The 26,559-nt window shown below is 33.1% G+C and overlaps 4 protein-coding genes across 5 annotated transcripts; 3 read left to right on the plus strand and 1 right to left on the minus strand.

Moving 5' to 3' along the window:
- Positions 1–185: 185 nt before the first annotated feature.
- Positions 186–2,609, minus strand: PIFI (post-illumination chlorophyll fluorescence increase). 2 transcript variants are annotated; one of them, XM_012217778.4, is made up of 8 exons: positions 2,417–2,609; positions 1,666–1,789; positions 1,349–1,433; positions 1,182–1,260; positions 914–1,027; positions 722–834; positions 533–643; positions 186–407 (listed from the first exon to the last, which is right to left on the minus strand). In XM_012217778.4, the coding sequence occupies exons 1-8, from the start codon at positions 2,508–2,510 to the stop codon at positions 294–296; spliced, it is 834 nt and encodes a 277-aa protein (XP_012073168.1). In that variant the 5' UTR covers positions 2,511–2,609; the 3' UTR covers positions 186–293. The 2 variants fall into 2 exon arrangements, with proteins under 2 accessions (XP_012073168.1, XP_089577266.1); XM_089721140.1 differs by lacking the exon at positions 2,417–2,609 and adding an exon at positions 1,874–2,059.
- Positions 2,610–2,784: 175 nt separating this feature from the next.
- FAD5 (fatty acid desaturase 5) lies at positions 2,785–5,177 on the plus strand. The gene is made up of 5 exons (XM_012217779.4): positions 2,785–3,499; positions 3,609–3,749; positions 3,914–4,054; positions 4,581–4,687; positions 4,794–5,177. Exons 1-5 carry the CDS (start codon positions 2,972–2,974, stop codon positions 4,990–4,992), a joined length of 1,116 nt encoding a protein of 371 aa, XP_012073169.1. The 5' UTR covers positions 2,785–2,971; the 3' UTR covers positions 4,993–5,177.
- Positions 5,178–16,352: 11,175 nt separating this feature from the next.
- On the plus strand, positions 16,353–17,957 carry HP6 (histidine phosphotransfer protein 6). Its single transcript, XM_089725844.1, has 5 exons — positions 16,353–16,544; positions 16,645–16,775; positions 17,215–17,358; positions 17,478–17,550; positions 17,670–17,957. Exons 1-5 carry the CDS (start codon positions 16,476–16,478, stop codon positions 17,721–17,723), a joined length of 471 nt encoding a protein of 156 aa, XP_089581970.1. The 5' UTR covers positions 16,353–16,475; the 3' UTR covers positions 17,724–17,957.
- A 1,131-nt stretch (positions 17,958–19,088) lies between these two features.
- On the plus strand, positions 19,089–21,993 carry LOC105634851 (pentatricopeptide repeat-containing protein At4g21065). The gene is made up of 2 exons (XM_089717694.1): positions 19,089–21,010; positions 21,582–21,993. Exon 1 carries the CDS (start codon positions 19,246–19,248, stop codon positions 20,794–20,796), a length of 1,551 nt encoding a protein of 516 aa, XP_089573820.1. The 5' UTR covers positions 19,089–19,245; the 3' UTR covers positions 20,797–21,010; positions 21,582–21,993.
- Positions 21,994–26,559: the final 4,566 nt, after the last annotated feature.

Here is a 26,559-nt window from a genome sequence, read left to right on the forward strand (position 1 = left end):
CATTAGTACATGAATTACTTCTGCCAATTTGTGAATTTTTAAAAGCCGGATTGGAAACTTGAAAGAAACAAATAACTGGAAAATATTTATACTTTTTCTTATCACTTTAGCTATGCCTATTCAATATTTTGATTTTTCAAGTAGAAAGTTTGGATTTGTATTTGTATTTGTAGAGGGGAAGAGCGTTATTTTCAAGAACTCCATGCTATTATAAAATGTCACAGACATCCAGTATGGTGTAAATGTATAGGCCACAATAGTAATTTTAATGGTATATGATTGGCAGAGTGAGATTAATCCTCCAGATCAACTGCGCAGGATCCATCATCTAAATTTGCAAGTGGGTTATACAAGTGTGAGCTAGGATCCATGCATCCTGTAACTATATCAAGATTGCAGCGATCACCCTGCAAATATTTTTCCATTTGTAGAAAATAAGAAGCTATACATATAAGTTCCAGGAAATATAAAAGTTAAACATAAGAATAAGATACATAACGAAGGTATAGATGAAAGCATGAAATTTACTTACTCCTTCTATGGACAAGTTACCGATCATAGCACATCTTGTAACAACAACATTTGAATCCGGAAAGATTGCTCTCTCGCAGGCCCCTTCTTTACTCAACTCTTCTGCCAATCCCTGCAATATCAAAACAATAATACATATTACATGCTACAACCAATATCAAAACAATAATAACTGCAAGAGCATTATTACCTCATTAAAGAATTCAATTGGTTTGTTTTGCCAAGGTTTAGGAACTTGAAACTGAAGTCTGTAAGGACCATCCCAATCAACTCCATTTGTGAATGAGAAGATCAAGTTCACAGCTGCAGAAAAAGATCATAAGTCACTAACAGGGACTTTACTGTTAGATAAAGCAATAAAATTTTGTCAAAAGATACCAACCGTGCTTGGGAATGCATATCTGGATAGTGTATATTGCGGGGTCAGCTTTGCCTCGAGTTTTCTGAAGCATTGCCCTTGGCTCGCCACCACACATAATGGGTTGATTAAAACCTCCTGCAAGAACATATCAGGAAGTCAAAAGATTGAATATTTTATTAAACGCTAGCAAAAGAACAAGGGCTAGTTAAATTGAATATTATGGGATTATAACATTTAAGTGAATACTGAATTTTGTGACCCCTACAAAATATTGTGCATAAGAAATTACCATTAAAGGCAATTCCAAAATCTTCATTTGGTTTAAGTTTTGTTGCAGCCGGATTGTAGAAAAGCTTTAGCTTCTCACCCTGTTACAATTTGAAACGCACTGTAATTAGAAAGATTTGTGACTTAAAGAGAAGAAGCAAATTGAGAGAGCTCTTAGATTCAACTTACAGAAGTTGGAGGAAGACCATTCATGGTTTTCCAGTACACGGGAGCCCTCCCGAGTTCGAACAAAGCCCAGCTAGGAAGTTGATACCTGTAAGGAACAATAATCGGATTATTGTTTGGACTACAAATTTCAGCAAGTTATATTGCCTACTGTGCAAGCAAAAAATCAGCAAGCCAATACTTCAGAATATACCCGTTCGAAAACATAAAATAGAATTAGAAAAGAAAAAGGCCTGATTTGGTCGCAAAGAAAACTTCCATACTACAGTGCTTATGATAAAAGCATGAAGCTATAGAACAGAAGGAATGCAAATTCATACTCTGTGATTTCGTCCGATGGAGTAGTGGCAACAGCAGCTGCAGCAGTCACTGTCCTATTAATCTTCACGGTTCTGTTCTTCTTCGTAGATCTTATTGGCAATGAAACACCAACAAAAGCACCAGCTGCAATTTCAAAGATATTAAATTTCCAACATTTAAAGCCTTCCCAATTTTTCATTTTTGTGCTAATTCAGAAAGAATACTCACTAAACACTACACAAACTTTGATCCGGATAGAATACAAATGAAGCATATCTGTAAAACATGCCATTATAAAATAAAGATGCATGCATGAGATTAGATAACTTGCTACTTCAAATTCAGAACCATAGTTTCTGTTAGCCTGGAATTGATTCTCTTGAATACACAAAAGGTAAAAAGACAAATTCTTTAAATTGTTGGAAACAAACCCAGGTGGATCTTTCCTCAAACATATATCACAATTGCTCTCTTATATTCTGGATTCAGTCACCAAAATAAGTTTACAGCATAGTAGAAACCCTCTGGCTCTTTTCCCCAAAATGGTAATTGAAGAGTTAAATACCAAGTTAAGGGTCAAAATTAGAAAAATTCAATCTTAGAAATCATATAGACCAATCTTCAAAACCAAAATTCTTCACAACTTCAATAGAAATCATCATCAAATGAATTAGGAACAGTTTCTACCGATCAGACAAAAGACAAAGACATCCAGAAATGAAGAAACAATTAAAGGAAAATAATTAGGTAGAATAGTTAAATTACACTCACCAAGATTGTTTGAGACGGATGGAATTGCTTTAGTACCAAGAGATGACTCGCTAGAAGTGTAAGGTTGCATTGCCAATTTAAAAATTGATGCCATTATCACACGAAGGTGATGCCTGAACCACCCAGAGAGAGAGAGAGAGAGCACTGTATAAGGAAAACCACCTTAGTTGTTGATAAGCAAGAGCAAAGGATATAGAGAGCTTTATAAGGAAAGACAATCACAATCACAAATTAACCAAGAAAAAAAATCTTTGGAATGAAAAAAAGACAAAAAAAAAAAAAACCGTAATTATATCTTCTAAAGCCAACAAATATCTGGATATTATTTAACCAATCTCAAATCCAAAATCTGAACGCAGCCATACAATACAAGGCTTTACCTCATGACCTCCTTATCGCTCTTTTTCACATTTTTTTTCTCACTATAAATTTGTCGCTTTTGACAAATACCCACACCACAGAAACGATAAAGCCATGAACTTCCTTTCAGAAACCAAAATCCCATTAGCATTATAAAACGTCAGAAAACATCCCATTTCCATATTTTTTGTTTCGATGGCTTTAGTCACCTCTCCATTAACCAAATCCAAGCCTTACCCTTTTTTGCCTCTTCGCCGAGCAAAAGAATTAAACGCAAAATCATTTAAGTTAGCAACCAACCGCAAACGGCAAAGTTTCAGTATTTTTGCTGATTCAAGTAAGAACATTAGCAATGGAGCTGCACTGGAAATAGGAAATAATAGTACTGGTCCATTATTTGAATCAGAGCCGGTGCTAAAGAATTACAGGAGAATTTTGTTATCAGATGTGGTGGTTACAAGAGAAAGGAATGTTTTTTGGGGAAGGAAATGGAATTCAATGGATATAGGCACTGCTGGTGTGGTATTAGCAACGCATTTGCTTAGTTTGTTGGCTCCATTTTATTTCAATTGGAGTGCATTTTGGGTTGCTTTTGGGCTTTACTGTGTTACAGGACTTCTGGGTATTACTCTTTCCTTTCATAGGAATCTTTCTCATAGAAGTTTCAAGCTTCCCAAATGGCTTGAGTACCTATTTGCATATTGTGGAGTTCAAGCATTTCAGGTTTGGTGCTTTTTTTTTTTTTTTTTTTTTTGCTTCTTTTAAGTTCTTGTTTAATGATTTTGATGATTTTTGTGTTAATTAAGTTTTTGGTTTAATCTTGCTGTTGCAGGGGAATCCCATTGACTGGGTTAGCACACATAGATACCACCATCAATTTTGTGATTCTGAGAGAGACCCTCATAGCCCTGTTGAAGGATTTTGGTATAGTCATATTAGTTGGATGTTTGATTCCAGTTCTATTATTGAAAGGGTAACTTTCATATCTTTGTATTTCTATTAACTGGACTTTCAACTGAAATTGAAACTTGAAATTTTGATAGTTCTAAAGAAAATTTGAATATTGTAAGCAAAATTTTATTATTCCTCTCCCCGTGCATGATTATACCTTATTTTGATAACGGAAATAATTGACAGTGCGGAGGGCAAACAAATGTTGGAGATTTAGAGAAGCAACCTTTTTACAAGTTTATTCAGAATACATACATTCTTCATCCAATTGCTCTTGGAGTTCTGTTATATGCAATAGGCGGATTTCCCTACTTGGTGTGGGGAATGGTGAGTAATTTTTTCATTTTTTAAAAATTTAATAATTAAACTTATATTCATTGCCTTACAACACTTGTAACATTGCTTTACAAGTGTGAATATATCTGATTATGGTGGCAATATCATTATCACTATACTGTTGAATTCAAGCTTGAGGCCATTGCTTTTTTTGGTGGGCCTTCTTTTTTGATTTCACATATATTTACTATTCAATTTGTGGCTACTTGCTACACTTGCCTAACTATTGTACAATATAGTAGTTTGTCATATTCATCGTCGGACCATAAAACTTGAAATGCCTTATCTTGTCAATTTTGGTATTGGACATTGTTCAAATCTCTATTCTCTACAAGCACATGGATTTCTCAAGTTGCTTGAAAATGAACTTTGAGGCAGGGAGTGCTTGTACTTTTGACCTGAACAAAAATATGCTTCTCTTAGATAATTACATTTAAAGATCATATACTAATAAAATTTACCTTTTCTTTGCATTTTCTTTTTTCCTGTTAACTCAACTTCTTTGAAACCATTTCAGGGAGTAAGGATCATATGGGTTTTCCATATCACTTGGCTAGTAAATTCTGCTTGTCATGTATGGGGAAAACAAGCATGGAATACTGGCGATTTGTCCAGGAACAATTGGTAATTACAACAACTTAATTACTAAATCAAGTTGAATTGGTTTTTGAAATTTCTTTTTTTTTTTTTTCCTTCATATTGTTAATCTTATTGAGATGGTTCAAATCAGGTGGGTAGCATTGCTTGCATTTGGAGAGGGGTGGCATAACAACCACCATGCATTTGAGTACTCAGCTAGACATGGCCTTGAATGGTGGCAAATTGACATGACTTGGTATGTTGTGAGGTTTCTTCAAGCTATTGGGTTAGCAACTGATGTGAAGATACCCAATGAAATACAAAAGCAAAGGATGGCTTTCAACAACTGAGTTTCAAAAAATAGGGTTTTTGAGATGTTCCATGTTTAACACAACTTGATGATGAGAAATTGACTACTATATATCATGTGAGAGTTCATGTGACACATGGGGCATTAGCTTTTCTACATGTGGATGTAGCCTTATAGTAATGACTTCTTCACTAAAAAGATCAATTTGTTGGTTCTCCTTTCTCATTGCTTTTCATTTTGCATATACTACAATCGCAAAATTAAGGCATGTTTTGTTTAAAAATGATGCGTAATATATACAATATAATTAAAATAATTATAAAAAAGTGATACTTACTATTACTAAATATTAATTTTTAAATTTATAAATATTTAGTGATATAATTGAAACAGAGAAAATTAAAAATTTTTAAAAAGTAAAAATAGAATGCTAATAAAGAAAGAACCACCTTCCTTTTTTTTTTTTTTAGCTATAATATAATTATATGTTATATATGTTCAGTAGATTCATGTAGTTCTGTCCTCAATAATTATATTACAGATATTTGGTAAGGATTTTAATCAGCAATTACTATTTATTAGAAGTCTTAATCAGATATTGATTCTATCAACTAAATTTTGTAGATTTTCCATATAAGTTTTCCAGCTAATTTGTATCTATATTATATTTCCACTATATTAATCTTCTAAAAAAAATTACTAATAATTTTTTCAATTAATATTTTTTCGTCATCATTTTGTTATAATTATCTATAAATTATAAATACTTACTAACTATTAATATAAATAAATAAATAAATTTTTTTATTTATATAATACGACCTTAGCTTTCATTCTTCCATCGCTAGATCAGCCTGGTGCAAACTAGGTCCACCGCTTTTCTTGGGTTGGGCTGCAATTCAGGATATATGGGCTAAAGACCCTTACAACTCTCTTCATGTAATCATGTGTAAATTATACTTTGTTTTCTTTTTTTTTTTTTCTTTTTCTTTTTTTGCCAACAAATACTATCTACAAGAGATATTATATAATTTGCACTACCGGCAAAAATTACAACGACATTAGAATCTAAGGACAATACGACAATACCAAAGCTCATTAAAAGCAGTCCAATCAAAAAAAGATATAAATATATATTACAATTAAAAGTGATGGGAAGTAACACAGAATCTGACCTCACAACAAAAACTTCCCCACTTGAATGAATCTATTAGGAGTAACAATGAGCAACAAATTCAAGCAACACAAGCTGACCCAAATCATACACAATCAAAAATAACATTCACCACATGAACACAAATCTTTTTACGTGGAAAACTCTTCCGGTGTGAAGGATAAAAACCACGGGACCTCTCCTCCGGTCCAAGGAAATAAAGTTCACTATCACAAATATTTTCTTACAACTTACAGCAAGCTACAACCATCAAAATATGTAGCTATACCACAAACAACCACAAATAAATGTGTGGGAACACAATAGAGTGATCACAAAACACAGCTGTTGTTCTCAATACATTTAAAAAGTTCTACTCATCCAAAAATTAAACTGATCAGCCAGAATCAAGAGTTGGATGTTAGGAACAAGCTCACCAAAAATCAGCTCAATCCGACAAAGGATGACTGCCGAAAACGCTGAAGAAGATGAAGCTATGCAGAGCTAGAAGCAGAACAGGACAGCTTCGGATTCAGACCCAGAACTCAATCTCTGAACCTCAAATGAAAATCCCTACGGTGAGAATCAAGAACAGAGAGAAAAGAACAACATATCCAAAAATCACAACGATCCAACGGTTGAAACTCCAGGAATCTCCAGAACACGGTGGCTGGTGCTGGATGGGGCTGTGCAGAAAAACCCTCTCCTCTCCTCTGTTTTTCTCACACGATTTCTGGTTGTGTGTCGATCAAATGAGAGCCAAAAAATATTAGGAATATGGCTGTTAGTTGAGGGGCATAATTGTAAAACAATAATTAGTTAGTGGACTTCAAAATATGGGCTTTTACCACATAGGAAGGGAACCCAAACCCAACAATTCTCCCCCTTCCCGACTATGTGGAAGAGGTGCCCAAACCGGCACTCAAACGGCATATTTCAAACTTCATTCTTGGTAGAGACTTTGTGCACATATCAGCACCATTATCATCCGTATGAATCTTCTCAAGCTCAATTGACTTAGAATCCAAAACATCACGGATCCAATGATATCTCACATCAATATGTTTAGATCTACCATGAAAAGTTGGATTCTTACCAAGATGAATAGCACTCTGGCTATCGCAAAATAAAACATACCTTTCCTGAGTAAAGCCAAGCTCATTCACAAATTTTTTCATCCATAGCAACTCCTTGCATGCTTCAGTAGCTGCAATGAACTCAGCCTCTGTAGTAGATAAAGCAATACATTTTTGCAACCTGGATTGCCATGCCACAGCTCCCCCTGCAAATGTAATCAAGTACCCAGAAGTAGACTTTCTAGAATCGATATCCCCAGCCATATCAGAATCAGTGTAACCACAAAGCATAAGCTTTTCAGACCCAAAACACAACTTCAAACCTGAAGTACCACGGAGATATCTCAATATCCATTTAACTGCATTCCAATGCTCCTTACCTGGATTAGAAAGAAATCTACTAACTGTACCAATTGCATGAGCTATATCTGGTCTAGTACAAACCATAGCATACATCAAACTTCCTACTGCAGATGCATAAGGAACCTTTTGCATGAATTCTTTCTCTTGCTCATTGGAAGGAGACTGCTTCACACTCAATCTAATAGATGTAGGGAGAGGTGTACTTACAGCCTTAGCCTTAGCCATATTGAACCGTTGTAGTACCTTCTCAATATACTTCTCTTGTGAAAGCCATAATTTCTTGCATCTTCTGTCACGAATGACCTTTATGCCAAGAATCTGCTTTGCCGGGCCTAAATCCTTCATAGAAAAAGACTTGCTCAAGTCTTTCTTCAAATTCATAATTCTGGAGGAGTTAGGACCTACAATAAGCATATCATCAACATACAACAGCAAAATGATAAAGTCATTGTCAGAAAAACTTTGCACAAAAACACAATGATCAGAAGTAGTCTTTTTGTAGCCTTGCTGAACCATAACAGACTCAAACTTCTTATACCATTGCCTTGGTGCTTGTTTTAAACCATACAAGCTCTTTTTCAACTTGCAAACATAATTTTCTTTGCCCTTCACCACAAAACCTTCAGGCTGCTCCATATAAATTTCCTCTTCTAAGTCACCATGAAGAAATGCAGTTTTCACATCCATCTGCTCAATCTCTAAATCAAGTGTAGCAGCTAAATCCAAGATAACCCTGATGGAAGACATCTTAACCACTGGTGAGAAAATTTCTTCAAAATCAATCCCCTTTCTCTGACTAAAGCCCTTGACAACTAATCTCGCTTTATACCGAGGGGATGATGAATTCTCTTCATGCTTCACCTTATAGATCCACCTATTCTTCAAGGCTTTTCTATCTTTAGGAAGCTTCACCAGTTCAAAAGTATCATTGTCATATAAGGATTGCATTTCATCTTTCATAGCAATAATCCATTTTGTCTTTTCCTCACTCTCAACAGCTTCTTGGTAGCATTCTGGCTCATCTGCATCTGTCAACAATACATACTCACTAGGAGAATACCTTGTAGATGGAATATGATTTCTGGTAGACCTTCTGACTGGAGCCTCTTGTTGTCCCTCAAGTGTCTCATACTGATCATCAGTTGCATCATCTATAGGAATATCAACCTCATCTGCCTCTTCAGTATTATCCTGAAGATCAACCTGATTTCTAACATCAACTACAGCAGGTGTTGAAGCTGACGGAACTGGATCTACATCAACCAAGCTATTATTTTGAGGTTTTGGTTTCTCCACTTTGCCAATATCTTCAATAGTCTGATTTTCAATAAAGACCACATCACGGCTTCTATAAACTTTCTTCTCAATAGGATCATAACACCTATAGCCAAACTCATCTTGACCGTAGCCAATGAAGATACACTGTCTTGTCTTGGCATCTAGCTTGGACCTTTCATCTTTAGGAACATGAACAAAACATTTGCACCCAAATACCCGTAGATGATCATATGAAGGCTTCTTACCATACCAAAAACTATCAGGAACATCATTATTCAAAGGAACGGTAGGAGTAAGATTGATGACATGTGCAACTGCATACAATGCCTCACCCCAAAAAGAATTAGGTAGTTTTGCATCTGAAAGCGTACATCTAACTCTCTCCATCAAGGTTCTGTTCATCCTTTCTGCCAAACCATTCAACTGTGGAGTCTTAGGAGGTGTCTTCTGATGTCTGATACCATGCTCTCGACAATAAGAATCAAATGGCCCACAATATTCACCTCCATTATCAGTACGAACACATTTCAACTTTTTACCTGTTTCTCTCTCAGCATAAGTGTGAAATTCTCTAAATGCACCGAGTACTTGATCCTTTGACTTTAACACACGAACCCAAAGCTTTCTTGAGTGATCATCAATAAAAGTCACAAAGTACTGTGCACCACCAAATGACTTATCCTTCAAAGGACCACATACATCTGAGTGTACTAGCTCCAACAACTCTTCTTTTCTAGAAGGAGGATGATGTTTAAAGGAGACCCGTTTCTGTTTTCCAGCCAAACAATGCTCACAAGTGTCTAACTCTCCACCTTGCAAACCAGAAAGCAAATTCTTCTTAGCTAGAATATTCAGACCCTTTTCACTGATGTGACTCAATCTCTTGTGCCATAATTCTGTTGAACTATCATTTTCAACTGCATTCACAAGATCTGTAGGGATAGTAGTCAGTAGCCAATACAAACCTGAACCTCTAAACCCTTTAGCCACAACCAAAGAGCCTTTATAAACAATGCCATGATTAAACAAATTGGTGCCATATCCATCATTATATAAAGCGTCACAGGATATCAAATTCAACCTCACATCTGGCGCATGTTTAACATTCTTAAGTATCAACTTCATACCAAGGTTGGTCACCACAGTTACATTGCCAATGCCCACTACTTCGGATACAGATCCATTTCCCATCCGTAAAGTTCCAAAATCACCAGGAGTGTAAGATGTGAAGAATTCTTTCTTTGTAGCAACATGGTGTGCAGCTCCACTATCAAGTACCCAAAGAACCTCATTGCTGGCAACATTAATCATACTTCCATCATGAACAACAGCCAAATCAACTGAAGTAGCAACACTGACACGATCACCATTTTCATCATTGCCATTCTTTTCTTGCTTGCCTTTATTGGTTTTGTTATCCTTTTTCCACTTGTAACAGTACCGTTTGATATGCCCAGATTTACCACAATAATGACATTCAAGGCTCTTATACCTTGACTTTGATTTACTCCTACTCTTGCTTCTACTATTATGATCATGACTTCTACTCTTGCTTCTCCCCCTGTTTTCAGTAACCAAAATATCTGACTGTGATGTGGAAGCGCCCTGAGTTCTCCTTCTTACTTCTTCATTCAGAACACCACTCTTCACATACTGCATAGTTACAACACCATCAGGAGCAGAATTTGTCAAAGATACCCTAAAGTTTTCCCAAGAGTCAGGAAGTGTATTCAACAACCAAAGTCCCATAATGTCCTCATCAAACTTGACACCCATATTGGATAACTGATCAAAGATACCCTGAAATTCATTTACATGGTCAAGTACTGAGCTCCCTTCTTTGTACTGCAGGCGTATGGCTTGCTTAAGTAAGAACAACTTGTTGTTACCAGTTTTAGAAGCATACAAAGATTCTAGCTTTTCCCACAAAGTTTTGGCATTTGTATCATTAACAATATGATTATATACATTATCCTCAACCCATTGCCTAAGAAAACCACATACTTGCTGATGCTCAAACTCCCATTCTTCATCAGACTTAGACTCAGGCTTACTAGTAGCAAATACAGGCAAATGTAGTTTCTTTAAAAACAAAAGGTCTTTCATCTTTCCTTTCCAAGTGTGATAGTTTGTGCCATCCAAACAAATCATTTTACTCATATTTACCTCCATAATTCAAACAAGCAAAAAATGCTCAATCAACAAAATAACTGCAGCTCTGATACCACTGTGATGGGAAGTAACACAGAATCTGACCTCACAACAAAAACTTCCCCACTTGAATGAATCTATTAGGAGTAACAATGAGCAACAAATTCAAGCAACACAAGCTGACCCAAATCATACACAATCAAAAATAACATTCACCACATGAACACAAATCTTTTTACGTGGAAAACTCCTCCGGTGTGAAGGATAAAAACCACGGGACCTCTCCTCCGGTCTAAGGAAATAAAGTTCACTATCACAAATATTTTCTTACAACTTACAGCAAGCTACAACCATCAAAATATGTAGCTATACCACAAACAACCACAAATAAATGTGTGGGAACACAATAGAGTGATCACAAAACACAGCTGTTGTTCTCAATACATTTAAAAAGTTCTACTCATCCAAAAATTAAACTGATCAGCCAGAATCAAGAGTTGGATGTTAGGAACAAGCTCACCAAAAATCAGCTCAATCCGACAAAGGATGACTGCCGAAAACGCTGAAGAAGATGAAGCTATGCAGAGCTAGAAGCAAAACAGGACAGCTTCGGATTCAGACCCAGAACTCAATCTCTAAACCTCCAAATGAAAATCCCTACGGTGAGAATCAAGAACAGAGAGAAAAGAACAACATATCCAAAAATCACAACGATCCAACGGTTGAAACTCCAGGAATCTCCAGAACACGGTGGCTGGTGCTGGATGGGGCTGTGCAGAAAAACCCTCTCCTCTCCTCTGTTTTTCTCACACGATTTCTGGTTGTGTGTCGATCAAATGAGAGCCAAAAAATATTAGGAATATGGCTGTTAGTTGAGGGGCATAATTGTAAAACAATAATTAGTTAGTGGACTTCAAAATATGGGCTTTTACCACATAGGAAGGGAACCCAAACCCAACAAAAAGCTCTTGAAATGTGAAAATTGAACCTGAGATGCTTAATACACGAGCAAAAACATTTGAATTATAATTGTAAACTCGAGTTAAAACGATAATGATTATTTAATCCACTAATCGCATAATCAATTATCAACCCTAAATTCCAATCAACAATATTAATATTCAAATCAGGGAACTACAACATTCCTATGAACCAATATGTAGAGTAAAAAGTAAAAAGTAAAAAGTAAAAATAAATATATGTCACTGTCTCGAGCAATGAGTCCTTGGCCATATTATTGCATTACAATTAATCTTTTAGCATATCAATGACATCATCTATAGCTTATGAATCGATTAAGATTGAAAAATTAATTTAATCACTAATAAAAATGCCTAAATTACAAACTAATCAACGTTTTAGGGTTTTGAATTAGGCAATTAAAAAAAGAAAACTCTTGTTAATCTCTCCCAACATTTAGAATTTCAATGCTAAAAGATAGGAATTAAGAAATGATAAGAACATGTAAGACAAAAGAGAATGTCTTCTTCTCAATACATATAATGGCTATAGTAAATAAGCACGGGAGCACAAACCCCACACAAATCATGATTATCAACTCTAATTAATTAAATAATTGGCTTTTGCATGGGTATAATCGCCTTCAAAAGTTTGTTATTCATAAAATTAATATAGTAATTTAATTAATTAACCATTTTAAGATAAAAAAGCATATAATCTGACAAGACTCAAGGTATGTTTTAACATTCCTTAGTGCATATAATATAGAAAGAGAGCTTGCTTACGTCAATACAAAGCATGCTTTTGAAGTGAGTTTGTCGAGGATTGGATTAGCAAAAAAAAGAACATGCTTCAAATACATAATTAAATGTGATTAATATTAATAATTATAGATGTTAATACTTAATTTGCACGGTTTGAATTGTATAGAAATAGAAGTTCTACTAAAACCATGTGAGGACTCAAATTAGAATTAATAATTTGTACCTTAATTATAAGTACATTTGGTTTGGTGAAGTTCCATTGTAAGGTTAAGCATGACCTTTTCATTAAAATTCTAGACCTAAGGCATTGTCATCTTTTTATAAGAGAAAGTTTTTGAGACTTGCTTCCTAATATTATTAATTTTAATTTAATTTTTCATTATTTTTCTTTTTAAAAATAAAATGGTAGATTTAAAACTAAAAAGAAAAGATAAGTTCAACTCTTACAATAAGGTTAAAAGGAAGAGAGAACTCCTTTTCGGTTCATATTATTTTTTTCTTCACAGTGATTATTCTCAAATGTGAAAAATGCATTTTTGATTTTATATTATTTTATTAAGGAAAACAATATAATAGAATTAATTATATTTTTTCCTTTTTATCATTGTTTGAGAAAATAGCAATTCCTCTTATTTGTTATAAAAAAAGATTAATAATATATTTGAACAAAATTTGTGGGCATGTTCAGTAAAATTAATTGTTTTAGTAACATTTATTTGTCCCAATAGCAATTAGCTTTTTACTAGTATTTTATCTAACATTAAAAGGAATAACGTTTCATAATCCGCTAGCTCAAACTCTAAACACTAATATAAATACTAATTCACCTAATCAAAGCACTAAATAATGCATGAAAAGTAGTTGCCCAATGGAGTCCGAAACTCATATTACTTATTATTAAATTAATTATTCAATAACTAAATATCTGCCTTGTAAAATAAAAAATTTTAAACTTAAATCTTGATAATTTCATTCCTTTTGAATATTTTTACATGCAAAAAAAAAAAAAAAAAAAAAAAAACGTGCATCTTAGACACGATGTTATACTTTTCTAATAGATCAAAACAATTGGGTGAACATTTTTACAAAAATTTCAATTTTAAGGTTCAAAATATAAAAAAAAAAATCCTCTTAAAGCATGTTTTAATCCCTCTAGTAATGAATCAATCAATTATTATAAAACTAATAATAATTATTAGATAAACAATAAAAAAACCCTCCAAGCTAACCGGAAAAAGGGATGGAGAGGTGGTGGGTGTGTTAATTATCAAAATCATTTGAACCCAAAATGGTTTAATTACACAATAATAACACAAAGTCTCACTTCTATATTTTTGAGCTCTCTCTCTCACTGTTAGCAATCACTAATCCTTTTTTCTGAAAAGTCTTCATCTTGGGTCTAGTAATCCACTAACAACCCCATAACCTACAATAATATTTTTTTTACTAAAAAAAATGAAACAATTTTAAAACTAATTATGTCATTTCCATTACAGGAAATTCATTAATTTAATAAATTTGTTTTTAATAAAAAAAAGACAAGTTCGATCACTTACCCATTTTGCCACGTACCATCTATGCTTCGCAGTTTGTCATTTTTTACCACCTGTTACTGACAATCCTTGTTTACCGGGCTCTTTCTTTTTTTTCCTTTCTAGTCCCATAACCTACAACATTTTTCTCGAGAAAGAGAGAGAAAGTCAGAGGAAAAGTTCAGAAAAAAGAAAAAAGAAGGTGGCCCTGGAAGAGGATGTTTGGGAGCCTTTGAAAAGCAAGTTACGAAGGTGAAATAATTTCTTTTTTAATTTTATTTGATGAAAAAGAATTAAGTTACATTTTATATATTTTCTAAATTTATTTGAAAAATTATACAATTACAAGGTAGTGATAAAAATTAATATAGATAATATCTAATCTAAATGATAAAATTTGAAGCTCGAGCAATTATAAGTTCAATCTCCTCTCTTCATTTCTATATAATTTATAATTTCTACACTTAATTCATAAAAATTTCTAATTTTTTTCATACAACTTATGAGTTATTAGTTAGTTTGATTTTATTTGAATTAATTATATTCTTAATCAATACCTTATAAAATCCTTGGGAAAATTTTATTGATAAAATTAAATTATATTATAATTATTGTCATCTCAATTGTGAGAATATTATTATTATTTTTCTATCTATTCATTTTATAAGTTACACTCCTTAAGAGTATTATTTAAAATTTATACTATTCAATAGCACAATTAAAAATTGTATTTATTTAAAATTTATACTATTCAATAGCACAATTAAAAAATGTATTTTTTAATTTTAATTGCCATAAGCGGGACAGTGAAACCATTTACTAATGCACTAAATTCTAGAGTTGTATTGATAAGTTGGATTAATTTTGAAGGAGAATGTGAGGTGACTGACAAGTAACCGGCTGCGGGCAGTTGTCGGATGAGAGTGAAAGTTTAACGCCGCATTAGCCTGCGATGACAGGCAGCACGCGAGGTGACCGGGAAATGGGACAGCAGGTCACAACCTCTCTCGCCTATTTTCTGTCTGCTGTTATGTAACCTGGTCCGGTTGATGCCCCACATTCACCTCGATAAGGCCCACGCTGCACGCCCTAGCCCAATTTATATAAGATATTCCTCTCCCACTCTCACTACTTTTGCGCGTGAATTCACTTTTCATGCATTTGATTTTTTTCTTTTTTTCCTTAAGAAAGTTCACGCGTTTGATTAAACATCAAAAGAAAAATGCAACATTCTACTTGAAAGAAAAGAATCATAATCTTTTCCTGTCTTATTTATTAGAACTACAAAATAGGATTTACAAATTTTAAATTTTACTCATATAGAGATAAATAATTATTTAATTTTGTAACTCTATTATTTGTCAATCTTTTTATTCTCAAGGTCAATGATTAAAAAGTCTTGATTTTGATCTTTTTTTTTTATAATTTTTGCTAATTTTTTTTTAATTTTATCAAAAAATATATTTTATTTTTAATAAATAGCTATGGTTTCCATAAGATGGTTGTCCAAATTTAAACTAATAAAATTGATAATCTGTAATCCATTCACAACATGTCAGAACTGACAAGAAAATCAATTAATAGCTCATTATTTAAAATTAATTTTATAATTACAGTTACGTTATTAACTCAATTACTCAATTAGGCCAAGTTTTTTTGTTAAGTTGATTATCAAACTTACCAACCTTAGTAGATATGAATCTATTGGTTTTAAAGACAATATTTAGCTGACAAATAATTTGAAAATTAAGAAATTTGGAGCTAGGTACTAAATATGTAATTAAGAGAAATAATACATTTCTAACTTATAATTAATCGAGTCATCGTGAGAATAGATTTAGAGTAAATACTTATCAATCCATTAATTTAAAGAAATATGAATTATGAAGTGGAGGAATTATAAATACTTGTAGGTTGGTTATTAAAATTGTTTAATTATAACATTTTCTTTCTTTTAAACTTTCAAACGTTTGGAACTGGCGCGTGTGTCACACATTCGATTGAGAACTTCCATAGTGTAATATATTCCATAATGTAAAAAGACTTTTGAAGTGTTGAGGTCCAAGAAGCAGGCACCAATAGCATCCTTTAAATAGATGTTATCCTAACTTTGTCTCCTCCATCCCAAAAATAACTTGCAACCCTAAATCCTCAAATAACTGACAGTGACACCAAACCCATACCAAAAACATACTTTGCCTTCTTTGATACAAGTATCATTAGCCAAAACGGGTCTACCTGTGTGGATGCTTGGGTTGGGTGCGGATCGGTTACGGACCGATATGAACCGTTTACTTGCACTGCTGTTCCATCAGGTGATCATCATCAGCATCATCATCAGTTTACTGTTTAATTACTGTGTAAAGCTTAGTCAGCATTAAAATTGATGGTGTTCTGTTCTGATTTTATAATCAGGGAGTGCTTGATGAGCAGTTCTTGCAACTACAGCAACTTCAAGATGAAAGCTCTCCAAACTTTGTATCAGAAGTCGTCAATATCTACTTCCATGAATCAGAGAAGCTCTTGAGAAGTCTTAGAGGAATACTGTAATTAATTAATTTAAACCATCTTTAGTTAATTCTTTCTTTTTTTCATATATATCCTTTTCTTCTTTATATGTTAGCTTCCTTTTTGTTTTCACATGCACACATATACATGCGTGCACAAAAAGTTGGTTTTCAACTTAATTTTGGTTATGGTGTCTTTATTTTTCACCTCTCCTCTTTTTTGGGTTTTCCTTCATTTGGCACGCGCACAAAGGACACATCTTTGACTTTCGGTAGCTATCGACGGGTTGGAAAATTTTTTTCTTTTCCAAATAGATTTTTGCTGAAATATCTCTTATGAATACTAGAAATACCTTTAATTATATTAAATTACGTTTAACAGTTCAAAATTCAAAGACTGAGGGTAGCCTATTATTAATTTAAAGTGTGTGTTTGTATATTTTATGGTAGTTGCACTAACGAGTGATAGATGGGACAGGATGGATAGAGAGTTTGCAGACTACAAGAAAATGGGTCTCCATTTGAATCAGTTCATGGGAAGCAGCTCTAGTATTGGTGCTAAAAGAGTTAGAAATGTGTGCGTTGCCTTTCGCGCTGCTGCTGAGCAAAATAACCGTGCAGGGTAAAGTGAAATTGTTATTTTTTTCTAAATAATAATTATCTGTTATAGAATTTTTTTACAATTAAAAAAAAAAGGGTAACAATTTCTAATCAATAATGTTTATGAATTTTAACTTTCAGGTGTTTGAGAGCATTGGAGCTGCTAGAGCAGGAGTATTGTTACCTAAAGAACAAGATGCATGAACTGTTCCAAGTACGATTCTACAAGAACAAAATCCATTTAATACTCAAACTTTTCTTTTCTTTTCTTTTCTTTTTTGCGATACAAATCAACAGCTTTATTATTGACTTTCTGGTTCGATAAATGCACAGCTTGAGCAGCAGAGAGTACTGGCAGCTGGAGTGAGATACCCAATGCAGAATTGAACGGGAACTTTATTCTGGGTCCATTAGTATTCCATTTGAACTATCTTCATCTGGGCTTTTGCTAAAAACCAAGCTAACCCTACTATGGCTATATATGTATATGAGCTGTTATATATATATAGCTATTGTTAGTAATAGTACCTGTTTTTGATGTAGAGTTAATTATTTTTTCTTTTTCTTTTTCAAGTTTTGGCGAATTTTTGTATTGTTGTAAGTTTGACTAATGGAAATGAATTGTCGTTGAAGATTTTGCAGTTCTTGTTCTGATATCAATTTTTTTTTCTTCTTTTTCGTAAAATCAGCTTTTATGGCTATGTTAATCAGTGCTGCTCTTTTTTGGAAGTCTCACTCTTACCAGCTATGATCTATTCTTACGAAAATCAGATAAGAACTTTAACTGTCATAATCAATCAGTCACAGATCATCAATCACTCAATCCATCAATTGAAGTTGCTCGAGGAAAATATTTTTCCTGTTTGATCGATTTTCTAAAATTTACTAATAAAGGAGACAAGTTCAATCTCTAATTCTTCAATTCTTGTTTTCTTTTAGGACACTACAAATAGGCTTGTATATAGCCAAAAAGGTGCATGTTGTTTTTATGATATGTTTGATGTTTCATGCAAAATGTTACGTTTATTTCATTCGTTTAGTCAAATACGTACAAGGAAATTGCAAGAAACTAAAATATTTCTTTTGCATTCTGATTCAAATATAATTACACCAGTATTAGCAACTAAGAGTAAATTCATTATCTATCAATTGAAGGAGATCAATTTCATGTATATGTATATGCTTGCTATCAGATTACGCATGTGAGCAGCCGAGTGCGTCTAACACGTATGTTAGCCTAATGTTATAACTCTTATGTTGGCCTAAAATTACAATGCGATACATGAACATATGAGAATATATATATATATATAGACGCATCATGTTTTTTAATTTGCTTTTATTTAAAATTTCTTAATTTTAGTGGCTTTGCAAATTTTATCATATTTTTCCAATTGATCATCAATGAAACAAAAACTTTAAGATGTTTGTGTTAATAGTGAACATCTCTCGCTAAATTATCCAAAATCTTTTGTTGTTGGATTAGTGTATCTTTGTCTTTTAATGCATTAAAATTGTTTCGAATTCTTTAAAAATTTCAAATGTACAAAAACAAGAACAAAGTCTATAAATATATGCGGCTAAATTAATATTCTAATAATTGAGTAATATCCATTTATAGTTTTAACATATTAAGAAAGGAAAAATAAATCATTCTCAAAAAAAAAAAAAAAAAAAAAAAAAAGGAAAAATAAATCAAGTGAGCATTTTTGTTTGTTTTTTGTTGGGCCTGAATTTATTAAACGAAGGCCTATCACGAAAACCACATGCAGAACAATGGATCTACTGTTGTGGCTTGGGCTTCAATGACGGTGCGGACGGACAGAGAGGCGACCATGCAAAAACGATGATTTCCCAAGAACTGAAAGTTGCAGGAAATGGTACTATTTTGAACACAAGATGAATCGCCATGACTGTCAACTTGTTCGGTCCAAAAGTAACGTTTGCGTACAATACGGTAATCAGATCCCATGCATCTTTCTCTCCTTCACTCGTCATCTCTCTCTTCTCCAACATGCGCCGAGCCGGCGTCTCACCTGATCACTACACTTTCCCTTTTGTACTCAAGGCTTGTTCTCGTCTCCAAACGGGTCAAGATCTCCATTCTCTTATAACAAAGCTTGGGCTTGATTCGAATGTTTACGTGCAGAACGCATTGATCAATCTCTATGGCTGTCATGGTCTGGTCGACGTTGCTTTTAAGGTGTTCGACGAAATGCGTGTTAGAGATCTCGTCTCATGGTCTTCAATGATTGCCTCTTTGGCTAACAATGGTTTTGCGCGAGAAGGTTTGGGTTTATTTCGAAGAATGAAATTTGATGGAAATGTAAAGCCTGATGTGGGGACAATGCTAAGTGTGATATCGGCTATTTCTAAATTAGGATCATTAAAATGGTGTAGCTGGGTTGATTCTTATATTTCCCGAAATAACTTGGATCTTACTGTACCATTAGGCACTGCACTGATTGATATGTATTCTAGATGTGGGTCTGTTGATGATTCTATCAAAGTGTTTGATAAAATGCCTGAAAGAAATGTGTTAACTTGGTCTGCATTGATCAATGGGCTTGGAGTGCATGGAAGAAGTAAGGAGGCACTTAGAATGTTTTATGAAATGAAGAAAACCAATTTGCAGCCTGATCACATTACATTTAATGGTGTTTTAGTTGCTTGCAGCCATGGCGGTCTTGTTGATGATGGCTGGCAAGTTTTCAAAAGCATTAAGAACGAATATGGTATAGAACCTACAATCGAGCATTATGGGTGTATGGTCGATCTACTAGGCCGTGCAGGGAAACTACACGAGGCCTTTGAATTTATCGAAAGAATGCCCCTTAAACAGAATGCTATTATTTGGAGGACTTTGCTTGGAGCTTGTGTAAATCATAAGAATCTTGAATTAGCAAAGGAAGTGAAGGGAAAGATCTATCTTTTAGAAACTGATCATGACGGTGACTATGTGCTATTATCAAATGCTTATGGTGAAGTCGGTAGATTTATTGAGAAGGCTAACATTAGAACTTCAATGCATGATAAGAGGATCAGCAAGAAACCTGGATATAGTATGCTTAATGTGGATGAGGAGATTCATGAGTTTGTATCAGGAGATAGTTCTCATCCTAAATCACAGGAAATTAGAAAATTTTTGGTTCACTTAGTTAATAGTCTTCGAGTTGAAGGTTATGCACCGAGTACTGCCAATGTGTTTCATGACATTGAAGAGGAGGAGAAAGAGCATAGTCTTAGCTACCATAGTGAAAAATTAGCAGTGGCTTTTGCTTTGCTTAGCTTTAAGGATATGAGAACTATAAGAATCATGAAGAATGTTCGAATTTGTCGCGATTGTCATTCCTTCATGAAGTATGTTTCCAGCAACTTTGATAAAAAAATTATTGTTAGGGATCGAAATCGGTTCCATCATTTCAGTAATGGAAGATGTTCTTGCCATGATTATTGGTGAGAAATGCTCTACTATAGCTCCCTTGACTTCTTTTTATAACAAAAGAGTTTCTTGAAAAAAAATTTTACAGAGGGAATGGAGGTGAAACTTAAGTGCAAATAGTCTCAGCAGAGGTTCTCAAACGGGCACCAATATGTATCTAAATTTATGTTTTGTTCCGATGAAGTCTGGCAAGTTCTGCTGTTCTGGCTAGTCAATAAAGGCGGACAATATGGTAAACTTTTTTGAATTTCTTTCAAATGTTTCTAGTTCCAAAATGTATTTGCCTGTGAGGAGGAACCAAAGTGCTTATCTGAAAGGTTCTAGAAAACACACATTCCAAATATATTAGCAGTCTTACTTGTCAAAAAGTATTGCGCGTTTACTTATCAACAACTGACTGGTGTCGGGGTCACCAACTTTTTAAAATTTTTTTTTTCTTAAATTTCATTTATATTTTTAACTGTATACATATTAATGTTTTTTTAGTATTTAAAATTTAACTCTATGTTTATTTTTATATATTAATATTTAATTTCTTTTTGAATTAAATATCTTATTATTTATATTTGTTATTATTATATATTTTTCTATAAATTTTAAAGTTGACCCGATGTCTGCTCTTCTTAATTATATCTTTCTCTTTATTTGTCTAACAAATAATTTCCCATGGGTTCCCCTTTTTTATTCTTTTGAAAAGGCAAAACAGTCGCAGCCATTTTTTTCAAATCCTTCCTGACTTTTATTTTTCGTTGAACTGGATTTGAACTCTCTTCCTTATCGATCGCCATTTTCTATTTTTTTAGAAGTAATGCTTGATTTCTTGTTCATCGTCGCAATGAGCCGTGGTCGATTTTTGTACGATGACGAAATCTTACCGACGACGTGTCATTCAGTGAAATGACTCTTTGACAGCCTGTAAAGTGGTGCACTGGAAAGATTATGTCAGCCGTCCAAATCCGTAGACAGATTATTGTTCAGTTTATATTTCCTTAATCGACAATAAACATTTTTTTTATTATTATTCTTAATAGTATGATATTTTGGTAAAAAAAACAGAAGCTTAGCAGTGCAAGATACCATCTAGACATAGAAGGAGACTTGTCGTTTGTGTTTGTCTCAGTGGTCTTTGGTGCGAAAAGCGATTTATTGTTAAATATAGTTATGATTTTTTCAATCGATCTGTCTATTCAGCAAATAAATAGCAGTTTAAACTAATCTGCGTGTATGGAAACTCGTGCACTATGTGCCTTCCTTCTCAAGTTAGGTGTAAAAAGATTCGCTAAAGCATTACCTCATTACAACATTAGGAATTTCTTTCATAATAATAATTACTCTTCGCTATTTGTAAATATCTGCAAAAGGACAAAAAAGTGTAAGTTGAAAAAACTCACATCTCCAGGGAGATCCATTGCACTTGATTTGTCCAAGATGGAGTTGGGTTTGGTCATTCCCATTTGTAGTTACTTATCTTGCTCATCTTCATAACTCTTTGTTCTTAAATTCTCTAGTAATTGTCCATCACAGCACTGGTTATTTTCTCCTTGAGTTTCTCTTTAAAAACACACCCACAAAACTAAACCTAAACCTAACTGATAAAATATGCCTCCTTCTGCTCTTTCTTCCTTCTCTGCCACTGATGCCGATGGTGGTCCTAAGGTTACCTTCTCTGGAGATGAGCTTTTTACCGGAGAAGCTATTCTTAAGCTTAAAACCAGACCTAAAACGATCAAAAGGACTACTAGTATCCAGTCTCGTCTATTAGTCTTCACCTTCTTATTAGCACTTATCTCACACCTTTTCTGTACCTCCTGTGGTGAAGTTGGTACCGCTGCTCAATACAGCTACAAACACGTTTCAGCGCAGTTTCAGTCAAATAAGGCAGCCGGAGATGGAGCTAATAAGAAGACGGTGGGTGTTGACAAAGCACAACCAGAAACTTCTGTTCCAAACCCCTGTACGTACCTTCCGGTAAGATATGGGAAGCGCTGCTCAAAGCATTAGATTCATAATTACATTTCTCCGATATTTTATATAATTTTTAAGTTCATATTTGAAGTTTTAATTATAAGCATTAATTATAGCTCTTTGTTCATGCTCTTAATTCTTCTACAAGTGATTTATCTGTATTTGGTCTTATTGTTAAATAGATTAGGAGACAAGTAGCTCATACTTGGCTAGAGCTTCCCATAATCATGCTGGTTTTCATGTTTAGGAGAATATACCTCCATGTTTGTATTCCCTTTGTAAATTTTAATGCTTAATGAAGTTCTTTCATTTTCAAAAAACAGATATATATCATATATACATGGTTTCAACCTTTTCCTTTTCTTTTTCTTTGTATGTCTATCATCTATCTATGCGTCTGATATGGAAGGTTTATGTAATTTGTTATGTGCTTGAGCGAACGTTAGGCTTCTCGTGCTACAATTCGAGGAACATAAAGTTTCCACTCAAATATTTCAGGCCATATATGCTTGATTTCGAGTTAAATCAACCCAACTGCAAATCGTAGTTGAACTCAATTTAGGAATAAATTGAACGTTAGGCTTTTTTATTTTTTTTTATTTTATTTTTTATTATATGTTGATGTCAATTTTGATTGAATTTATAATTAGGGTGCAATTTTTGATATGAGTTAAATTAATTTTTGAATGAAATTATTACAAGTCGTACAGTTAGAGATAATCGAAATAGTTTAGCCTAAATATAAATCTTCCTCTCGTAATATATTTTAATATCTAAATTTTTTAATTTTAATAAGAAATTTCTGTTACATTTAATTAAATTAATCAAAGACAAATACTAAAACATAATTAAATTTTAACAAATCATTAAATTAGTATCTCACAAAACTAAAAATTTCAGTTCATTGATAAGAAATAAGGACAACTTCCATTTAGTTAGTTAGTTAGTAATATCCCTTCAAATAGTCAAAGGGTTAAAAGTTGAACCTGTCCACTTGAAACATTAATAAAGTATTGTATTTGTAAATCACAATGCTTGTACTATATATAAATCTAATAATAATAAAATCACTAAAGATTAGAAAAGTCTCTAAGTATATTTACGGTTAGGAGTGTAAATAAACCAAGTTGAGATCAAGTCACTAAAATCAAAACTCGACAAGCTTGGAAATATCGAGTTTCATCTCAGTAACTTTTTTTCTCCTAATATAAAACTAGATATCCTTTTAAAATGAGATTCTATATTTAATTTCATGGGAAAAAGTTATCCTATAATATATTTAATTTCATGAGCTATGAAGGATGACTATTTGACCGGATTGAATAATTCAGTTCAAATCAACTAATTACGGTTAATGTTGGCTCAAGGGTCAATTTTATCTTGAGATTTTGATGATTATACAAAACAAATAAATTTAATATTCTTGTATGTGCTAATATTATTTTATGTAGAAATTATTGTTGAAAATTATTGAAGAAATGAAGTTCCTACATCCCAAGATTTTTATTTGAAGACCATGAAGATTAATGAAGATATTTTCTATTGGTTAGTATTATAATAAGTCTTAGGAAATTATTGTAGGATAGAGAGTAAATGATATTATAAGCACAAATCTATTTTATATCTCTCAAAATTATTTTGAAATGTTTTTGAATAAATTTATTAAGAATTTATAGCCAAAATCTTTACTCTTCACGTTTTTCCATCTAAAATATCTTTGGAGTAAATATTCTTGGTAGCTATTAAATGATATTCTGCAAAAAGTATTTTCTGATCTAAAAAGCAGTTTCTGATTTAATGCAGCTGTCTGTTTCTAATACAGCTGGCTGTTTCTGATATAAATGTTACACTGTTTTCTAAACTGAACCTTTCATCTTCAAACCTTGCATGTGTGAATATTAAATGTGGTCAAACAACCCTTTTAATTGCAACCCATGCATTGCCTCTTTAGTTTAAAAACATCAGAAACTTTATTGCTCATTAAAGCAAAAATAATCCCAACGTTAACTTCAAAAGAGAATATCATCTTTTCATATAAAAACTCTTTCCTCTCTTAAAAAGAATGGGTTTTGCAAAAGAGTATGAGTTCATTGTTCAAAGTTTAAATCTCTCAAAGCTCTCTCTTCAATCCCCCTATTTCTTTTCGTCTCTTTGCTTCAAGAAAAATTTTTAAGAGAAAAGAAATTTTATTAACAACATTTTCTGAAGAACAGTTCTGATCTTTAAAACTGTTTTCTAAATTCGTTTTTTGTTCTTCCTGTGCTTATATTTGCATTTCTCTCTGTCTATATAGATTCTGTAATCTGTTGTAGACAGACTCTTTATTTGAAAACTTTTGTGTAATAGCTTAGGTGAAAAGCTATGGTGTTATAGGTTATCAAGCGACCTTCTCTTTGTGTGAGATTCTAATGTCTTGATTTGAGTTTCCGATCTCTGCAAAATCAGAAGGGGTTGAGGTTAACTAGAACCTTTGGAAAATCTAGTGGGATAAAGGTTAGATCTAGGTGTTGATCTATTTCCTTGTATTGTTGGTTTGTCTCTTACCCTTGAAAAGAGATAACATAGTGGAGGATCTCAAGATGCGTTTTGGGGAGTGGATGTAGGCGAGTTAGTGCCGAACCACTATAAATCTCTGTGTTTATCTTCTTTTACTTTCTGAAGTTCTGCTTGATTATATTCTATTTACGCAACTGTTAATCTATTTAGAAATGCGATATTGTTAATGAGTTTCTGATTCTAATCGTGAATAAGCTTTATCTCTGTGGAACATTAGCACTCTGGATTTCTGTATTGTGATTATACCAAGTTCTAATCTGTCATTCTATATTCAGTGTAATTCACAATATGAATTATAATCAGTTTTCTAATCTTGCTTGAAGCTTTGTGAACCAGTTCTAAAATGCAATAGCTGTTCTTCACAGAGTCTTTCTAAAATTGCTTAAGCTTTGTGAAGCTGTTCTAATCGCAATAGCTGTCCTTCACAGAGTTATTCTAAAATTGTTTAAGCTTTGTGAAGCAGTTCTAAATGCAATAATTGTTCTTCACAGAGTCTTTCTAATCGTGTAATAAGCTTTGTGAGGAAGTTCTAAACTTGATAACTAACTCTCACAAATGCTTTCTAATTCCGCTGCAATAGAATTCTGATTTTTGTTTTTAAAAGTTAAAATTTTTAGAAAACCCAATTCACCCCCTCTTGGGTTGTGCCATACATAAACGGGACCCACAGTCAAGATAAATTGAAATTTTTAAAGAAATCTGAACAAATAAAAAATTTAGTACCTTTCAAATTCCATCGAAAAATTCAGCAATCCATCCTGTAATTTAGTCCCTTAAAATCATGAGAGCTCCTAACCAAACCTGAAATGGAAGTCCAATATTGAAGGTCCAACCCATTACCATTTGGACCAAATTATGCTCTAGCCATTGAGCTAGAGCCACTGTTTAATATCTAAAATAAGTATGTTCGCTGTATAAATGTAGCTGGTCGGCTTTGTGATTTTAATTTTTTAGCACTCTCAATATTTATTTTGATTTATTAAATATTGCAATTTATAAAATTATATATATTAAATAATTTAACTTGGAAAATTTTGTTGAGAACTTCTAACTTGTAAAATTAGATAAATTAAATATTTATCAAATAGTTGAAATATAAAAATTGTTCTAAATATGTTAATTTTATATTGATCAGTACTTCAGAGGGAGGTACTGATCGGTTCTAGCATTTACTCATAAATAAAGCAAACATCCAAGTAGTTAATCATCCAACTCCCTGAAAAGGTGTATTTTTGATTATGTTTGTTACTAAATAATATA

This window comes from Jatropha curcas, chromosome 1 (assembly GCF_041381405.1).
Source record: "Jatropha curcas cultivar XTBG-Jc1 chromosome 1, XTBG_Jcur_1.0, whole genome shotgun sequence".
In the NCBI taxonomy this organism is placed as follows: domain Eukaryota; kingdom Viridiplantae; phylum Streptophyta; class Magnoliopsida; order Malpighiales; family Euphorbiaceae; genus Jatropha; species Jatropha curcas.

Bases quoted from the DNA above. Each gene is read 5' to 3' on its own strand.
- PIFI (XM_012217778.4), bottom strand. From the start codon at position 2,510: ATGGCATCAATTTTTAAATTGGCAATGCAACCTTACACTTCTAGCGAG. The intron at 1,028-1,181 runs GTAATTTCTTAT...ATGTTCTTGCAG, and splicing joins TTTTGGAATTGCCTTTAATG to GAGGTTTTAATCAACCCATT. The intron at 644-721 runs GTAATAATGCTC...TTGATATTGCAG, and splicing joins CAATTGAATTCTTTAATGAG to GGATTGGCAGAAGAGTTGAG.
- FAD5 (XM_012217779.4), top strand. From the start codon at position 2,972: ATGGCTTTAGTCACCTCTCCATTAACCAAATCCAAGCCTTACCCTTTT. The intron at 4,055-4,580 runs GTGAGTAATTTT...AAACCATTTCAG, and splicing joins CCTACTTGGTGTGGGGAATG to GGAGTAAGGATCATATGGGT. The intron at 4,688-4,793 runs GTAATTACAACA...GGTTCAAATCAG, and splicing joins GATTTGTCCAGGAACAATTG to GTGGGTAGCATTGCTTGCAT.
- HP6 (XM_089725844.1), top strand. From the start codon at position 16,476: ATGCTTGGGTTGGGTGCGGATCGGTTACGGACCGATATGAACCGTTTA. The intron at 16,545-16,644 runs GTGATCATCATC...TTTTATAATCAG, and splicing joins TTGCACTGCTGTTCCATCAG to GGAGTGCTTGATGAGCAGTT. The intron at 17,551-17,669 runs GTACGATTCTAC...ATAAATGCACAG, and splicing joins AGATGCATGAACTGTTCCAA to CTTGAGCAGCAGAGAGTACT.
- LOC105634851 (XM_089717694.1), top strand. From the start codon at position 19,246: ATGACTGTCAACTTGTTCGGTCCAAAAGTAACGTTTGCGTACAATACG.